The 15,802-nt window shown below is 38.4% G+C and overlaps 1 protein-coding gene across 1 annotated transcript in view; it reads right to left on the bottom strand.

Annotated features, from left to right (window-relative positions):
* ABHD12 (abhydrolase domain containing 12, lysophospholipase) overlaps nucleotides 1-15,802 on the bottom strand; it is a 43,824-nt gene that overhangs the window by 19,616 nt on the left and 8,406 nt on the right. The window contains exon 2 of the mRNA XM_045291164.1: nucleotides 5,093-5,212. Coding sequence (XP_045147099.1) covers nucleotides 5,093-5,212 — 120 coding nt within the window. The remainder of the gene's footprint in view (nucleotides 1-5,092; nucleotides 5,213-15,802) is intronic.

Raw genomic sequence — 15,802 nt, 5'->3', positions numbered from 1 at the left:
AAAAAAAAGAAAGAAAGAAAAGAAATAGACCTTGATGGCTACCAGGGGAAGGAGGGGATGAGAGAGTTGGCTAAGCAATTTGGTAGATGATGGATAGATGTTAGTTTGATGAAGGGGAAATACTATCCATCAAAAGAGAAAGGGGGGTGGGGAGCAGGGCGCAAAGTACTGGAAGGGACGATAAATTGTGTAAAACACTTTTCACAATTCATGTATGTATGGATTGTGATAAGAGTTGTATGAGCCCCTAATAAAATGATTAGAAAAAAAATTGTGAAAAACAATGTGATAAATTGTGATATAACAAAAAATTGTGATAAATTGTGAGAAAATGATGATCTCCAATTCCACTGTAGCCCAGAGGAATTTCTGAGAGCCAAAGGAAGGGTGAACATGATAGTAGAGCAGGAGGAAAGTAAAAGGAAATAGAGGAAAGAACGAGGAAGCAAAATCTATATGTAGAGGTATAAATATAGACATATGCATATGTAAATATACTAATATATAATGATGGGGCATTGGTCTATGTACATATATTTATATGTTAAAGTATTAAGATAGCAGATGAACTTTGGTCCTCTACTCAAGTTTTCCCTCAACACAGGAACACTTTGTTCTAATAACATGACACTGTGTGATACTTACCTTCCTGACAGGATTATTGAAGACAAAATGGGTGCATAAGCAAATGTGGTGAAGAAAACTGATGTGGCCAGCTATTAAAAGATAAAGCATCTGGGGTCTTAAAAGACTTGAAGTTAAATAAGCAGCCATCTAGCAGGGAAGCAACCAAGCCCACATGGAAGAAACACACCAGCCTATGTGATCAGGAGGTTATCCACGGGATCAGGTATCAGAAGATCAAAAACAAACAATTACATCAATGTGAAGGAGAGGAGTCTGAGTGGAGACCCAAAGACTATCTGTAGGCAATTGGACATTCCTTCACATAAGGGTCACACGAAAGGGACAATTCACCCAGGGTATAGTATAGCACCAACGAAGCACACAACACTCCTCTGGTTCTTTGATGCTTCCTCCCCCACTATCATGACCCAAGTTATACCTCACAAATCTGGCTAGACCAGAATATGTACATTGGTACAGATAAGAACTTTCAACACATCAAATGCAGGACAGGAAAACCCCTCAAAAGCAGTAATGGGGGTAGGGATACCATGAGGGTATGGGGAGGGTGGGGAGGGAAGGGGAGGAAGGGAGAACTGATAGCAATGATGGAAGTATAACTTACCCGAGAGGGACAAATAACAGAAATGTGGGTGAAGGGACACAGCAGTGTAAGACAGAAAAATACATATATAATTTATTAAGGGTTCACAAAGGAAGAGGAGCTGATATCAAAGGGCCCAAGTAGAAAGAGAATGTTTTGAAAATGATGATGGCAACATATGTACAAGTTCGCTTGATATAATTGATTTATGGATTGTTGTAATATCTGTAAGAGCCCCCAATAAAATTTTTTTAATGATGAAAATGATACTCTCATATGTAATACCTCATCTAGTTCATAATAAAAAAGTTTTTTTGTTTGTTTGTATTTTGTTTTGTTTTAAAGTAACTGTTAACAGAACTTCTTCAGTGGCCAAGAGTCACACTGGGGCATGGCTGTGGGGGATGGAAGGTCACAGATGATCATGTAATCTGACATCCCTGATCACAGTGAAAGTGTGAGGATAGAATTCAATCAATCATGTTATGAATAGCCATATTCTATAATTCACCATCCTCTTCTAAGCCCCATTGTAGCTAGCTTCTTTGAGCCATTTCTTTTTCTGAAATCAAAATGGTCTCCCTGAAGGTATATAGTAACTTCTTGGAACACAGCTTATGTTCAAATTTTGGTGGTTTTGATTAATTTTAACAATAGCAAAAGCTGCTATTATAGTAAGTTACTCTTTGAAAAGCAGAAGAGAACCCCAACAGAGATGAGAGACACTTGGAAAGTACACACTTGGTCTATCCCCTGGGCACAGGCCCTGACTTTGCCCTTGCTCTTCAGTGTATCTGAGCGTGCTATAGTGCCCTTCTACACCAGACACTCCTTCCACGCTGCTCCCCTTCATGAAGGCCTAGGCATAGTTCTCTTAATTTATCTGCCTATGTGCCCTTCCCTCATCTGCCCGCCTGGCCCACAGCACCACATCGACCCTGCACTATGCTGGCTGGTTCCGTGCTGGTTCTCGTATGGAACCTTAAAAAAGTGCAGCATCTACTATCCAAAGTGATCTACAAATATAATACAATCTCAAGCTAGATCCCTGCATCATTCTTCAAAGAGAAGGAAAAATTATCACCCACTTTATATGAAAAGGAATGAGACAGGGGTTAAGCAAAGCAGACTGAAGAAAACCAAAGTAGGAGGTCTATCACTGTCCAAACTTAAAACCTATTACACAGCCATGATAGTCAAAATGGTCTAAAGCTAGTATAATAAGACACAGACCAATGGGGGGAAAAGAGAACACAGAAATAAATCCATCCACATAATCTTTGACAAAGGGTGGAAAAACACGTTAAATGGGAAAAAGCTAGTCTGTCACAAATAGTGGTGATAAAATTGGGTTTCCATTAGCAAAAGATTGAAACCGGTCCTATACCTCGATACATAAACAAAAACAAACTCAAGATGGATTTAAGACCTAAATATAAGCCTTATAACTATAAGGATCATCAATGGAAAAAAAAAGCGGGCAAATTTAAGGGCCCTTATACGTGGCATAAACATACTATCAGAATGAAAGATACACACATAGCGGAAGAAAATAAGATGACTTGGGCCTCACGTACATCAAAAAGTTTCATCAAAAGAATAAAAAGAACACCCATAATCAGGGGGGAAAACTGGCAATGATAAGGAACCAATCTCTAAAATCTACAGAAAACTTCACCTCATTAAGACAAATAACCTAATAAAAACTGGGCACATGACATGAACAGTTTACCAAAGAAGACAGTTAAGTGGCCAACAAACATTAAGAACAAGTGTTCGAGATTATTAGTGAAACGAGAGATGCAAATCAAAACTATACACTGGCATTTATAGCAAAGTACAAAAAAGCAAAAACCAACAAATGCTGGAGGGGCTCAGAGAGATTGGAACCCTCCGACACTACTGGTAAGACTGTAGAGCAGTATAACCACCGTGGAAAGCACTTTCCCCTGGAAACAGAAATATCCTATGACCCAGCAACAGTGTTAGCTGGTATACACCCTACTGAAGGAAGAAATGCAGCAGAAACAGACCTGCTTACCCATGTGCATCACAGCCCTATTCAAAACAGCAAGAAGAAGGAAACAACTTAAGTGTCCATTTGCAGGAGAACAGATATACAAGCTTTGGGACATACACACAACGAAATATTACACATTGCTAAAGAGTAACTACGAAACTGTGAAACACCTCATGACCTGGATGGATTTGAAGGGCATTATGCTGAGTGAAAAGGCCAAATATTGTAAGAAACCACTGATATGGAAGAAAAAATAAAGTATGGAAAGGTTTTCATACCATATGATGCAGACTTTGATGTTTACCAGAAGCAGGAGGGGAAGGCAATAAACTCAAGGGTAGCTAAGTCTAAATTTGAATGAAAGGGAGAACAATATCCTAAAGGAGGGAGATGGGAGAATAGGTTGTTTGGATTCTTGAATACAAAAGTGATGATCAGATGATGACCGGAGAAGTAAAGTCACACCTAATTCACTTAGAAAGTTTAAAAAACAAAACATCAGTGACTAAGATGGGTTTTCCAAGCACAGATTTCCTCAGCAGTTGCTCCACTCCCCCAGCTTCTACTCTTCCTCCTTCCAGGACCCTGAGTGATCCCACAGGGTGTTGCCTGAAGGAAGTGCTATTAAACCTATTCATGAATAGTCTTCAGAAGAAAATTGGGCAAAGACTTCATGTACCAAAGCCAGCCATTCGAATGCACCGATTCTGCTAGTTTTACATCCAAGACAAAGAATTTATAATGATTAGGCTAATCACATGGTGGTAGGTGCAAGTCTAAACCAATTCATTTGTTATGACTATTCAGCTGGGATCTATTCATTGGTCTCCCTGGACCTGCAGCCACCCTTTCTCTGTGATTATCACTGTTCCCTTTTCAGCATTTTGTGGACACCCACCCCCCAGGCAATAGCAGGGCTACACTGGCTCAGGTTTCACATGTCTGCACACTGGAGTCATCACATAGGTAACTAGCCACAGCTTACGAAAGTGAAAATGTGCCCCATGATCATCAACCTAGAATAAAAAACCTGGTAGACCCACCTGCAGAGTTTAACGGCGATCACATTTCCTCAGGTGCTACATGTAGCTGTAAATCACCATTAAGTCCCCTTCTCTGTGTGACAATGACTATGACTTTCCTATTCACTTGGAATTATTATTTTCTAAAAGCTCGAAGTGCCAAATACCTTGCTGGTGGGAATTATATAAGCAAGAAAGGAACACCTACTCAACTCATGCCTGAGGGGTCTAAGTCACTCTGACAGAGAGAAGCAGCCATAATTCCAATCCCTGTGCAAATTTTCAGAGAAGGGTTTTCTGGACTCAATTTCCCGATACTATCTAACATTGTCAGAGTTCTGGTGGTGTAAGAGTTATGAGTTGGACTGTAATCTGCATGGTCTGCAGTTGGAAACTTCCAGCAGCTCCTCAGGAGAAAGGCTTTCTACTCCTGTAAACAGTTAGTCTCGGAAATGCAGAGGGTCGCTATGAGTCAGTACAGACGGGATTGTAGTGAGTTTGGTTTGGTTTTTATTTAGTATTGTGGTTCTCAGAGTAGTAAGACTGGCCCACTTGTAGACCAGACCCAATTATGGAAACACTGCTGCAACTGAATTTCACATAAAACTCTACCCTAGCTCACGCTTCTCTCAAATCCTGTAATCACACTACCTTTGTTCTTGAGATGCCCGAATGCACACTCCCTTATTGCAATGGGTTAATATTCAAATTCTGTGAGACTACACCTGCTGGTCTTAACAACCTTCACCTCAAAAGGGGTTGTACAGTGTAGACAGATGCATCTCTGTGGATTTTTGCCAGCTGTCTCCCCTTCCTTACCTGGTGCCTGCATTCCCATGAAGGTACAGAATGATGGGATGGTTAGAAGCCAAGGCATCCTCATACCACATCTGGTTCTTTCCTTGGGCGTTCTTCCACCAGATAGCTGGGACAGTGTGCCTTGAAACAGAAGCAAAGGCAAGGAGAATAATGATACGCTCTTTCTATATTTACAATTAAGACTGCCAACTGGAATTGTTCGTGATGTCATAAAGCAATAGGCCCAGGCTAACCAACAGGGGACAGTTCAGTAAGCTGACAGACTGTCCCTATTACTAGGAAAATTACCTATTTAATTCCGAATTTTGTGGAACACTTAAAACAACTTAGGTTGGAACATGTTCTTAATCACAAACTGGGCTTTTCTGGGTCATAAAAGCTTGCACTAGTAGCAGTTATCAGGGAATAGGGTCATGAATGATTTTCCTATTAAAAATGTAAGTTCTTAAATGAAGATAAAATGATAAGTGAAGAATGTTAAAAGTACCGTGGCCTGCCAAAAGAACAACTGGACCTGTATTGGGAGAAGTACAGCCAGAATGATCCTCAGGGGCAAGTATCGAGACACTTCATCTCATGTACTTTGGACATGTTGTCAGGCGAGACCAGTCCCCGGAGGACATTGTGCTTGGTAAAGTGGAGGGGCAGCAAAAAAAGAGGAAAGCCCTCAATGAGATGGATTGACATGTTAGCACCATTAGCATCCTTTCCCTTCAAGTTGTTAGATGCCAGTTACAACTCATAGCAACCCTATGCACATGACAGAAAGAAACTCTTTCACTGAGCCTCTACTTTAACAAGCACGATGTCCTTCTCCATGGACTGGTTCCTCCTGATAATATGCCCAAGTACAAGAGGTGAGTTGTGGCCATCGTTGATTCTTAGAAGTATTCTGGTTGTATTTTTTCTAATACTGATTTGTTTTTTCTCTAGAAGAAGTCCATGGTATATCAGTAATTAAAATACCTCAAGTCTTCTTTGGTTTTCCTTACTCAATTTGAGCTTTCATATGCATGTGAGGCAATCCATGTCTTGGATCGGGCACACCTTAGTCCTCAAAGTGCTATCTTTGTTTTTTAACACTTAAAAGAGATATTTGGCAGCAGATTTGCCCACTGTAATACAGTTTTATTTCTTGACTACTGCTCCCATGAGCACTGACTATGGATCAAAGTAAAATTAAATCCCCTTCAATTTTTTTCCTCTATTTATAATGATGTTTACTGGTCCAGTTTTAGGATTTCTGTTTTCCTTATGTTGAAGTATAATCTGTCTTGAAGGTTGTAATCTCGGATCTTCATTAGTATGTTTCAAGTCCTCTGCTTTCAGCAAACAAGGTTGTATTAACTGGATATTGCCGGTAGCTAATGAAGTCTTCCTCCAGTCCTAATGCCATGCTTTTCTTAATATGATGCAGGTTCTTAGATTATCAGCTAAGCATACAGACCAAACAAAGGATACAACTCCGGCACACAGTTTTCCTGATTTTAAACCACACTGTATCCTTTTAATTCAGCATGAGAACTAGTAAGTATTCTGGAATTTACATCTTTTACAATGTGATCAATAACTTTGTATAATCCACATAGTTGAATGCCTTTGCACAGTCAATCAAACACAGATAAACAACTTTCTGGTATTCTATGCTTACATCTAATATCAGGAAAAAGATCCATTAAAAAAAAAACAATTAACTGGTTAATTTTTTATTGTGGTTACACACACAAACACAATGCCCACTGCCATTGTCTTAATTCCAAAACTCCAATTCCAACTCATAGCAACCACAGTACCAAACTATCTTTACATGGTGCAGACGGCTTCATCTTGCTTCTGAGGAGTGGTTGGTGGGTTTGAACCATCAACGTTGATGTTAGCAGCACTATGCTTAGCCACAGGGCTAGCTGGACTCCTCAAGATCCTTTTTTTTTACAACCACTTCTAAACTAAGCTTGAGTTTCTGGCAGTTCCCTGTCAATGTACTGCTGAAGGTTTTCAATTACTTCCAGCAAAATTATATCTGATACAGTATCAATGATATTGTTTGATGATTTCCACATTTTCTTGGACAGCATCTCTTTTCTTTTTTTCCCAACTAATGAGTTTATAATCTAGTAGAGAATGTGAGATGAGACGTCCATGTACCTACAACACAAAACAATGTGATAAGTTAATTCAAACACAAAATACTTTCCAGGAGTAAATGGGGCATTCATGGAATTGGAACTGGCCATGAAAAGGTCAAGATGAGAGGGAAGGCTCTTCCAGGCAGAGGTAACAGCATGAGTAAAACCACTGTTAAACTACCTCCTTGGTAGTTTACCTCTAATCTAAGGATCACCTTAGCTAAACATTGATCACTGCCAATTGGTTAGCTGGATAGCAATCTTCCAAATTTCTTGGCAAAGATGAGATGCTGCTTCTCTTTGTTCATCCATTTCAAGTGGTAGTCCAATTCTTGGAGCATTGTTAAGCCTTGTCATTGGTTTATGAATGTTATTGGTTTACTTGATTCAGAATTTTTGAATTTTTCCTTTTTAATTTCTTGTATTACACAAGTATTTTCTAAGCAGGATGTTACTTAGAGTCTATATATTTTATTTTTCCCCTGTTGCTTCCTATTTTTGGTATCGATTTTAATATTGTTTTGGTCTGAGAAGGTGTTTTATTGTATTTTTAATTTTATTGAGGCTTTCTTTGTGGCCTAGTGTACAGTCTATATTGGAGAATGTTCCATGTGTGTTGGAAAATAATATGCACTGTGCTGTTTTTGAGCAGAGTGCTCTTTATATGACTATAAGATCAAGCTAATTGTGTTGTTTGGTTCTTCTATGTCTTTGTATCAACAGTGGTATATTGCAGTCTCTTATTGTGGAGTTGTCTATTCTTCCCTCCAATTTTTTTTCTAATTGGCATTTTTTGGTTATTTTGAGATCAGTACAGGGACATTATGAACAATTTGTACACAATTCTTTTTTTAAAATCATTTTATTGGGGGCTCATACAGCTCTTATCACAATCTATCCATACATGCATTGTGTGTCAAGCACATTTATACATTTGTTGCCCTCATCATTCTCAAAACATTTGCTTTCTACTTGAGCCCTTGGTATCAGCGCCTCACTTGTTCCCCTCCGTACCTGCTGCATCCTCTCTCATGAACCTTGACAATTTATAAATTATTATTATTTTTTCATGTCTTACACTGTCCGACATCTCCCTTCACCTGCTCTTCTGTTGTCCGTCCCCCAGGGAGGAGGTTACATATAGATCCTTGTAATCAGTTCCCCCTTTCTACCCCATCCTCCCTCTACCCTCCTGGTATCACCACTCTCACCACTGGTCCTGAAGGGATCATCTGTCCAATTCCTAATGCATATACCAACATCCTAAAATGGCGTGTCAGTACAATTCATTTCTAAACTCCAGTGACTTTCCAGCTTTAAATTTGGAGGCAATTTTTAAAAAGAGGTTAGCAAGTCCCATTATCTCAGATGTTGATAAGCTGGTACATATTAAGTCCCACTAATTCACAATTTAATGTCGCACACACTACACACTCAAATATTCACTCCTTCACAGCAGTTACTGGGAAAATTGGACTGCCACGACCAAAGGTGTTGCAGAATGCACACAGTTCTGATAAGAAAGTCATAATGACAATGCTTTTCAGACAATTCTATTTAAAAAGAACAAACAAACATGGAAACAAAATTTTAAATGTTCAAGTCACAAATGCATGATAGACTCCAAATTACCATTAATCATGTTTTGTATTAGGTATACAACGCCACCCAACCCCCATCCCATGGAATGTTACGTTGATACCTAAGGCAGTCAAATCTTCCCATAATTCAACATCCCACTATTTTATGGTTATACCAAAAAATAAATAAACAACTAGGTGAGGGGGCCAAGGGGAAAGGAACTGATTTCAAGGAGTTCAAGAAGAAAGTATGTTTTTAAACTGATTGTGGTACCAATTGTACAATACTGTTTGATGTGATTGAATTATGGGCTGATAAAAAATAATGAATAAAATAAATAAAAATAAGCAATCAGTAAATGATTTTAAATCTTAAAAAATGATTTTAAATCTTAAAAGCATTTACACTTTAAAATAATGGGATAAAATGGAATTTCTTCCTTCTTAAAAATGTTTCTAAAGCTACTAAAAAACTGGCATGTACAAAATTGTTGATAAAAATATTCCTCTAGATTGTACATGGGAGATAACAGGGCCTACTGATATGACATGGTAGATAAACATTCATCAGACTTGGCTTCTTTCTCTCCTGCTCCACCAGAGGCTGGACTCTCCTTGTTTTTTTATTACTCCATTTAAGTTTTTTGTTGAGCTACTTCAGCCTGATTTCCCTTTGCTCCGCTCCCCTTTTCTCTTTTGCTTGCACTTTCTTTGTCTTAAGGTTTATCCTTTCCTGCTGCCTTTTTGGGCTTTGTTTCCACTTTTGCGAGCACAGATTTTACTGACAATTTCCCTGATCTCTTGGGCTCCTCCTTCACCATCCTTTCGGTGGAGCTGACCTTTTGGGGCATAGTGGCTGTGGGGCGGGCGCTTGCTGCATATGCCTGTGAACTGCGGGGCACCCAGGGCTTTCTAGAAGCTTGGTTGCCTGGCAGTCACCACTCTACCCCGCCACCTGAGCTGCTAGGACCAAAGGCAGGAGCTGTCCCTTCAATTCTTTTAACGTTTATTTTATTTTATTTTTAGTGCAAAAACCATTTCTTGACTTTTACAATAATGTCTTCACACAATGTTTGTTCTTTTGTGACTGACATTTGCATGCAGCATAATGTCCTCCAGGTTAATCTGTGCTATGAAGTATTTTTTAAGAGTACTTGTTATTCTTTACCATCGAGTAATATTCCATTGTGTGTATGTATCCAGCAATCACTCTACTTGGCATATATCCTAAAGAACTAAGAGTCACAGCATTAATAGATGTATGGCCAGCTATGTTCATCAAAGTTCTATTCACAATAGCAAAATTATGTAAGCAACCTAGATGCCCATCAATGGAAGAATGGAAAATCAAACTATAGTTCAACTATATTTTGAAACTCTTCATTGAGTGCATCGGCATTTAAGGCCACTTCCTCTTACTCAATTGATTTTTTAATCAGTATAAAATGTCCTTCTTTGTCTCTTATAATGATTTTTTCCCTTAAAAGTTTATCAGATACCTATATTGCCACTTCTGCTCTTTTTAGGTTGCAACTTGCCTTTTGTCAATTCTTGTCTTTGTGTCTAAGATGTGCCTCTTCCAAGTAGCATGATGCCAGGGCTTGTTTTCTTATCCATTCTGCTACTCTCTGTCTCTTGACTGACATTTGATCCAACATTCAATGTAATTATTAATAGGTATAACTTAATTGCTGTCGTTTTCTTATGTGTGTGATGCTGCTAGTTTCTTTGCTCCATGTAACTTCCTGTGGTGAGTTAATTTTGTTTATGGATATTCTTATCATTTCCTTTGTTGCTATCTCAGTGTTTACTAGATCTTTAAAACTGTTTTTTTATTTTGATGAGGTTTATTAGTTTTCTTTGAAGTTACCCTGCATTTTATTAATTTCTCTCCAAGTTTAAAAGTTTGTTCCAGCTTGAAATCATATTGACTTCCTCTTCATTTAAAAGTTCTGTAAATGTACTATTGATTTATTCTCTTTTTATTCTGCAGTTGTCTTCATAACAAATTGATATCTCTGGTTTTCTATTTTCAGTCTTTGTTGTGTGTATTAATCTAATGTTGTCTGCCATGGTGAATCTCTGCCCAAAGAAACCCCTTAAGTATTTCTTGTAATGTTGGTTTGGCCTTTACAAATTTTTTACTTATCATTTATCTGAAAACATGCACCTTATATGTGAGAGACTATTGTCCTACATATGTGTGGCAGTTACATAATCTCCTGTCAACTTGAGCGAAGTGGGAGTCTGGCCTGTCAATCAGGTCATGGCCAATGAATGATGCCTGTGTGGGCATGCCTTCTCCTGAGGATTCTGAGAACTCCTGTGTTCCTCTTGGAGGCAAGAAGCACTTTCTCTCTGCTTCACATTCCTGTTGACAAGCCACATGGAGCCATGCTGATGGCAGCCAGAGCCTTGGAGCCTGGATCCACAAGACTCCCCACCTACGGGCCTGTGATCTTCCTGAATTTGGCATCATTGTGTGTGCTGGGATGTTTTCTAAATATATAGTTACTTTTTGATATAAAGTTCTTTCCTATACATATATGAGTCTCCCTGGATTTGTTTCTCTAGTCTACCCAGACTAAACGGTATGAAATTTTGGGTGGCATTTATTTTATTTCAGAATTTTATATGGCCTCAAATTGCCTTCTTGCCTGCATGATTTGGGGTGAGATATCAGAGTTTGGTCTCATTGGTTCTCTTTTGTAGGTAACTTTTTTGTTTATTTTTTCCCGTGCTGCTTTCCAAGATGGCTTCCTTCTCTTTGGTTTTGGAAATTCAAAAATATTCTCTGTATTATTATAATTATTTTGGTCTCTGTTCTGAAATTCTAATCATATGCTAGTTAATCCTCTTGATAGTGTCCCACATAATCCATAGGTTAATTTCACCTATTTCTCCCTATTGTTCTTTTTTTGTTTTAGTGTTGCTCTAGCAGATTGGTATTGAGAAATTTGTTTCCAATCCTGTCAATTTGATGTTGTCTGTTTCTGCATGGTTTCTAATTTTTCTCTGATGTTGTCAATTTTAAAAAAATCATTTTATGTGGGGTCAATGGTTTCTTATAGTGTTTTCCTAAATTCTTGTAGTTTTATGTTTTTTCTTTGATTTTTGCCCACAGTTTCCACAGTATTGCTCTCAATCCGTTGAAGGTAGCCACAGTGTGAGTGCTTACATAGTTCTGGTGTGCAGAGTCAATGACTAGCTGCTGTCTCAATCAGACCACCACTTGCAAAAGTTCAAAATGGTTGTGCTGTGTCATACCACCTGACCATTCACTCTTTCATTCGTTTCTCTGCCCATCATTTTTGTTCAGCTTCTTCTCCTAGTCATTATTTGATCCACTTGACTGCCCTTTCCTCTGATGCTTCAGGTCCCATGATTATAATCTGCACCCACTTGGTTTGGTCTGTCATATCTTTGTTATGTAAAGTTACGGTAGCCTGTCTAGCCTGTCACTTCAGTGGAAATCTCTTTTAAGTGTATTTTAAAGCCCCCGGGTTACAAATGAGATATATTTTTAAATGTGTCTTTAAGAATTTGTAGATAACTCAGTTCTTATTTAGCTTTACTTTAGTACAAGAAAGTAACCCCGGTGGGCCACTCACCACAGGTCTGCAGTTCAAATCCACCAGTTTCCCCGTGGGAGAAAGACTTGGCTTTTTATTCCTCTAAAGTAAAATTATAGTCTGCAAACTCCACAGGGGCAGTTCTACCCATCCTGTAGGGTCATTATGAGTTAGAATTTATTTGATGGCAATGAGTTTGGATTTTTAAAGTTTTAAGTGAAAAAAGAAAAGGCTCAAGCATGTTGAACCAGTGATCCCTCAGTTGTGGAATGGTTTCAGACGTGAACAGCAACTTTTAAAAAACACATCCTCAGTGTTCATAGCTTTTCTCAGAACTCAATTTGGAAAAAAAAGCAAACATGGGCCAAGAGAGAGTCATGTGTCAAGTCTCGCAGAAGACACAAATGGGTGACACTTCTGTTTATGTGCTGTTGTCGCTCAGACAACATATAGTACTGTATTAGTGTATTAATCATGTGCTATCTTTGGACTTTATTTGTGTAAAATACTGTAACCATAGTGCCAAAGAAAGTTAGTGATACCAGCAGTAACACTAAGCAGAAAACTGTGAGAATCATGATCAAGTTAAAGAAATCATTGCGAAAATTTTTTTTTTTTTTTTTTCCGCTCATTGCGAAATTTTAATCAGGTCTCCACTTGTCTGATTTGGTGGCTGAATATAACCTGGCTAAGTCGACATTGTCAACATTTTAAGGTGGAAAGTATGATTAAAGTGGCTAATGTAGCAAAAGGTGTGGAATTGTTAACCATGAAACAAAGAACACAGGTCACAGAAAATGTTGAAAAGTTACTGTTAATTTAGATAAATCAGAAACAATTTGAAGATGATTGCATATCTCAGAAAATGATATGCGAGAAGGCTAAAAGCTTCCATAGTGATTTAATGAAAAAGTTGTGGAGCAAGTGCTGACTAGGCCAAAGTTTTCAAAGCCAGCCATGCTTGGTTTGAAAATTTCAAAAAGAGAACAGGCACACACAGTATAGTAAGTCATGGAGAAGGGGCGAATGCAAATAAAGACAAAGCTGATAAATTTGTGGGTGAATTTGCTGAATACATGGAGGCTGAGGGTTTTGTTTCCCAGTGAGTGTTCAACTGCCATGAAACTGGACTTTTGTAGGAGGAAAAAACACCCAACAAGACCTTCATTACTCAGGAGGAAAAGACACTGCCATGCCACAGGCCTATGAAAGACAGCCTCATTCTGTTGTGTGAGAGTGCTGGTGGAGATTTTAAAGTGAAGCCCATGTCAATCATGTATAATAATTCCATTACTTGGAAACACCTCCTTGTCTTATAAGGGGGGGAAAAAACCCACTAAATGGCATTTCAATGATATACACTAAAATTTACAAAGCTTAAATCTACAAAATCCTAGCTTTTTAAATAACAAAACAATGAAAAAATAAGTTAAATTTTATTTGCTGTATTCTATTTTTATACTTAATATACTGTATTTATTGTGTTTAGATGTCTTAGGGGGTATTTCCACAATATAGAGCTGTTAACTTTGTGTAAAAGTCTTGGAAAAGTGAACTTTTAAGTGTGATTACCAGGCCTCCAAACCAATGATTTGATTTTCCAATATTTCTTATAAGAAAGATATGTTTAGGTTCCTGAATTTTCGTTGTTTGCACATGAATTTGGAATGAATTCAGTTAGACAACTGAATTTTATCACTGAATTTTGGAAGCTGCATGTGCAACAATAGAAGGTAATTGTATAGAAGAACTAATTGCAAGTGGGGTTGGTTCAGTACTCAAAGTGAGAGCAAGTTAGCATAACACTATATTGATGTAAAACATTTTGCAAGATTTCCAGGCTCCTGCTTACAAACCACTGGACTCCTTTTCTCTGCAAGAGTCTTCCCAAGTTTATTATGGCTGATACAAATAGACAGTAATTGCTGGAAACCATATCCCTTTAGAAGCAGGTCATTCTTGCCCTTGTCTGCCAGCTGTCATACCATGCCATGCCCTCAGTTCCATTTGGCCTAGACCTCCTTCTGAGAGACATCAAGTTAGTTTTAACTCAGGTCAAATTATATACTGTTAATTACTTGGGAGGATCTGCATTAGTAATGTCTTTTTAAAACTCCAACAAAAATGTACTAGCTCTTAAGTTTAAGCATCTCATTTCTATTACCCCTGATCCTTTTTTTTTTTTTTAAACATTTTATTAGGGGCTCATACAACTGTTATCCCAATCCATACACACATCAATTGTGTAAAGCGCATTTGTACATCGTTTCTCAAAACATTTTCTCTCTATTTAAACCCCCGACATTAGGTCCTCATTTTAAGAGGATTACCTTTAAAAAAATTTTTTAATAAAAAAAAAACAAACTTTTATTGGGGGTTCTTACATCTCTTATCACAATCCATACATTCCGCCAATGTGTCAAGCACATTTGCACATGCCACCATTATCATTTTCAAAGCATTCTCTTCCCACTTGAGCCCCTGATATAAGCTCCCCATTTCTTCCCCCTCTTCCCCACCCACCCTCCCTTGCGAACCCTTGATACTTTTTTTTTTTTCTCCCATATCTTATATCGTCTTCTGTCACCTCTCACCCACTTTTCCATTATTCGTACCCCTGGGAGGGGGTTGTAGACTAATCCATGTGAGAATTACCTTTTGGGGTGGTTCTCATCATTATAATTATTGCTTCCATACAATTTGAAGCCTTTGGGAGGAAAGCTATATTTTAAAAGTGCTGGGAGCTGACATGGCCATCTTATCCCAAAGTTAGGGTTCCACCAGGTAAGGGCCCATGTCCTTGGGCCTTCTCTCTCCTATTGCCAAGAAGAACGTTCATGTGTACAAATGAGCAGCTGAGAAGAAGCTGATGGTAAACAAAATGTTCTGGATCGTTCTTTCGGGAAGTTTGGATAGATAGGTGAGGAAGGTAAACTAGAGCTGACTGTTCACCCACAGGCTCACCATACCATTCTGCACCACATGTTCCCACTGCATTTACAATCACAACTGCATCTAGAATTGCTGAATTAACTCAGGTCGTAAGTGCAGCAGGTTCCCAATGAACACACAACAGTTTTGCCATTACCTTGAGACTTTCTATCATTGTCACTACTACAACTTTTTTGGGGGGTTATTAATAATTTAAGTACTCTGTTCAGACTAAATATCACACAAACACTTCTCAAACTGCTCTATTTGAGTAGAAAATCCTGAGACACCCCAATTTTTCAAAGTACAAACACACACATTAACAAAAGTGAATTGAATTCTAATAAGTAGCTCCGACAAAAACAAATTAAGTGCTTGAAAGAAGACACGCCATTTCGACTTGAATGAGTCTTCCGTTCGCTCCATCCGTAAAGAGGAAAAAAACATCCGTGCTACGGCTCCTTTCACTTTCAACAAGGAAGCAAAGCGCATCGTGACAAG

This window comes from Echinops telfairi, unplaced genomic scaffold (assembly GCF_000313985.2).
Source record: "Echinops telfairi isolate 266 unplaced genomic scaffold, ASM31398v2 ScPeMD7_63;HRSCAF=240, whole genome shotgun sequence".
NCBI classification, from domain to species: domain Eukaryota; kingdom Metazoa; phylum Chordata; class Mammalia; order Afrosoricida; family Tenrecidae; genus Echinops; species Echinops telfairi.
Note: the sequence above shows the minus strand (reverse complement) of the source record. Positions and strands in the feature narration are given on the sequence as shown.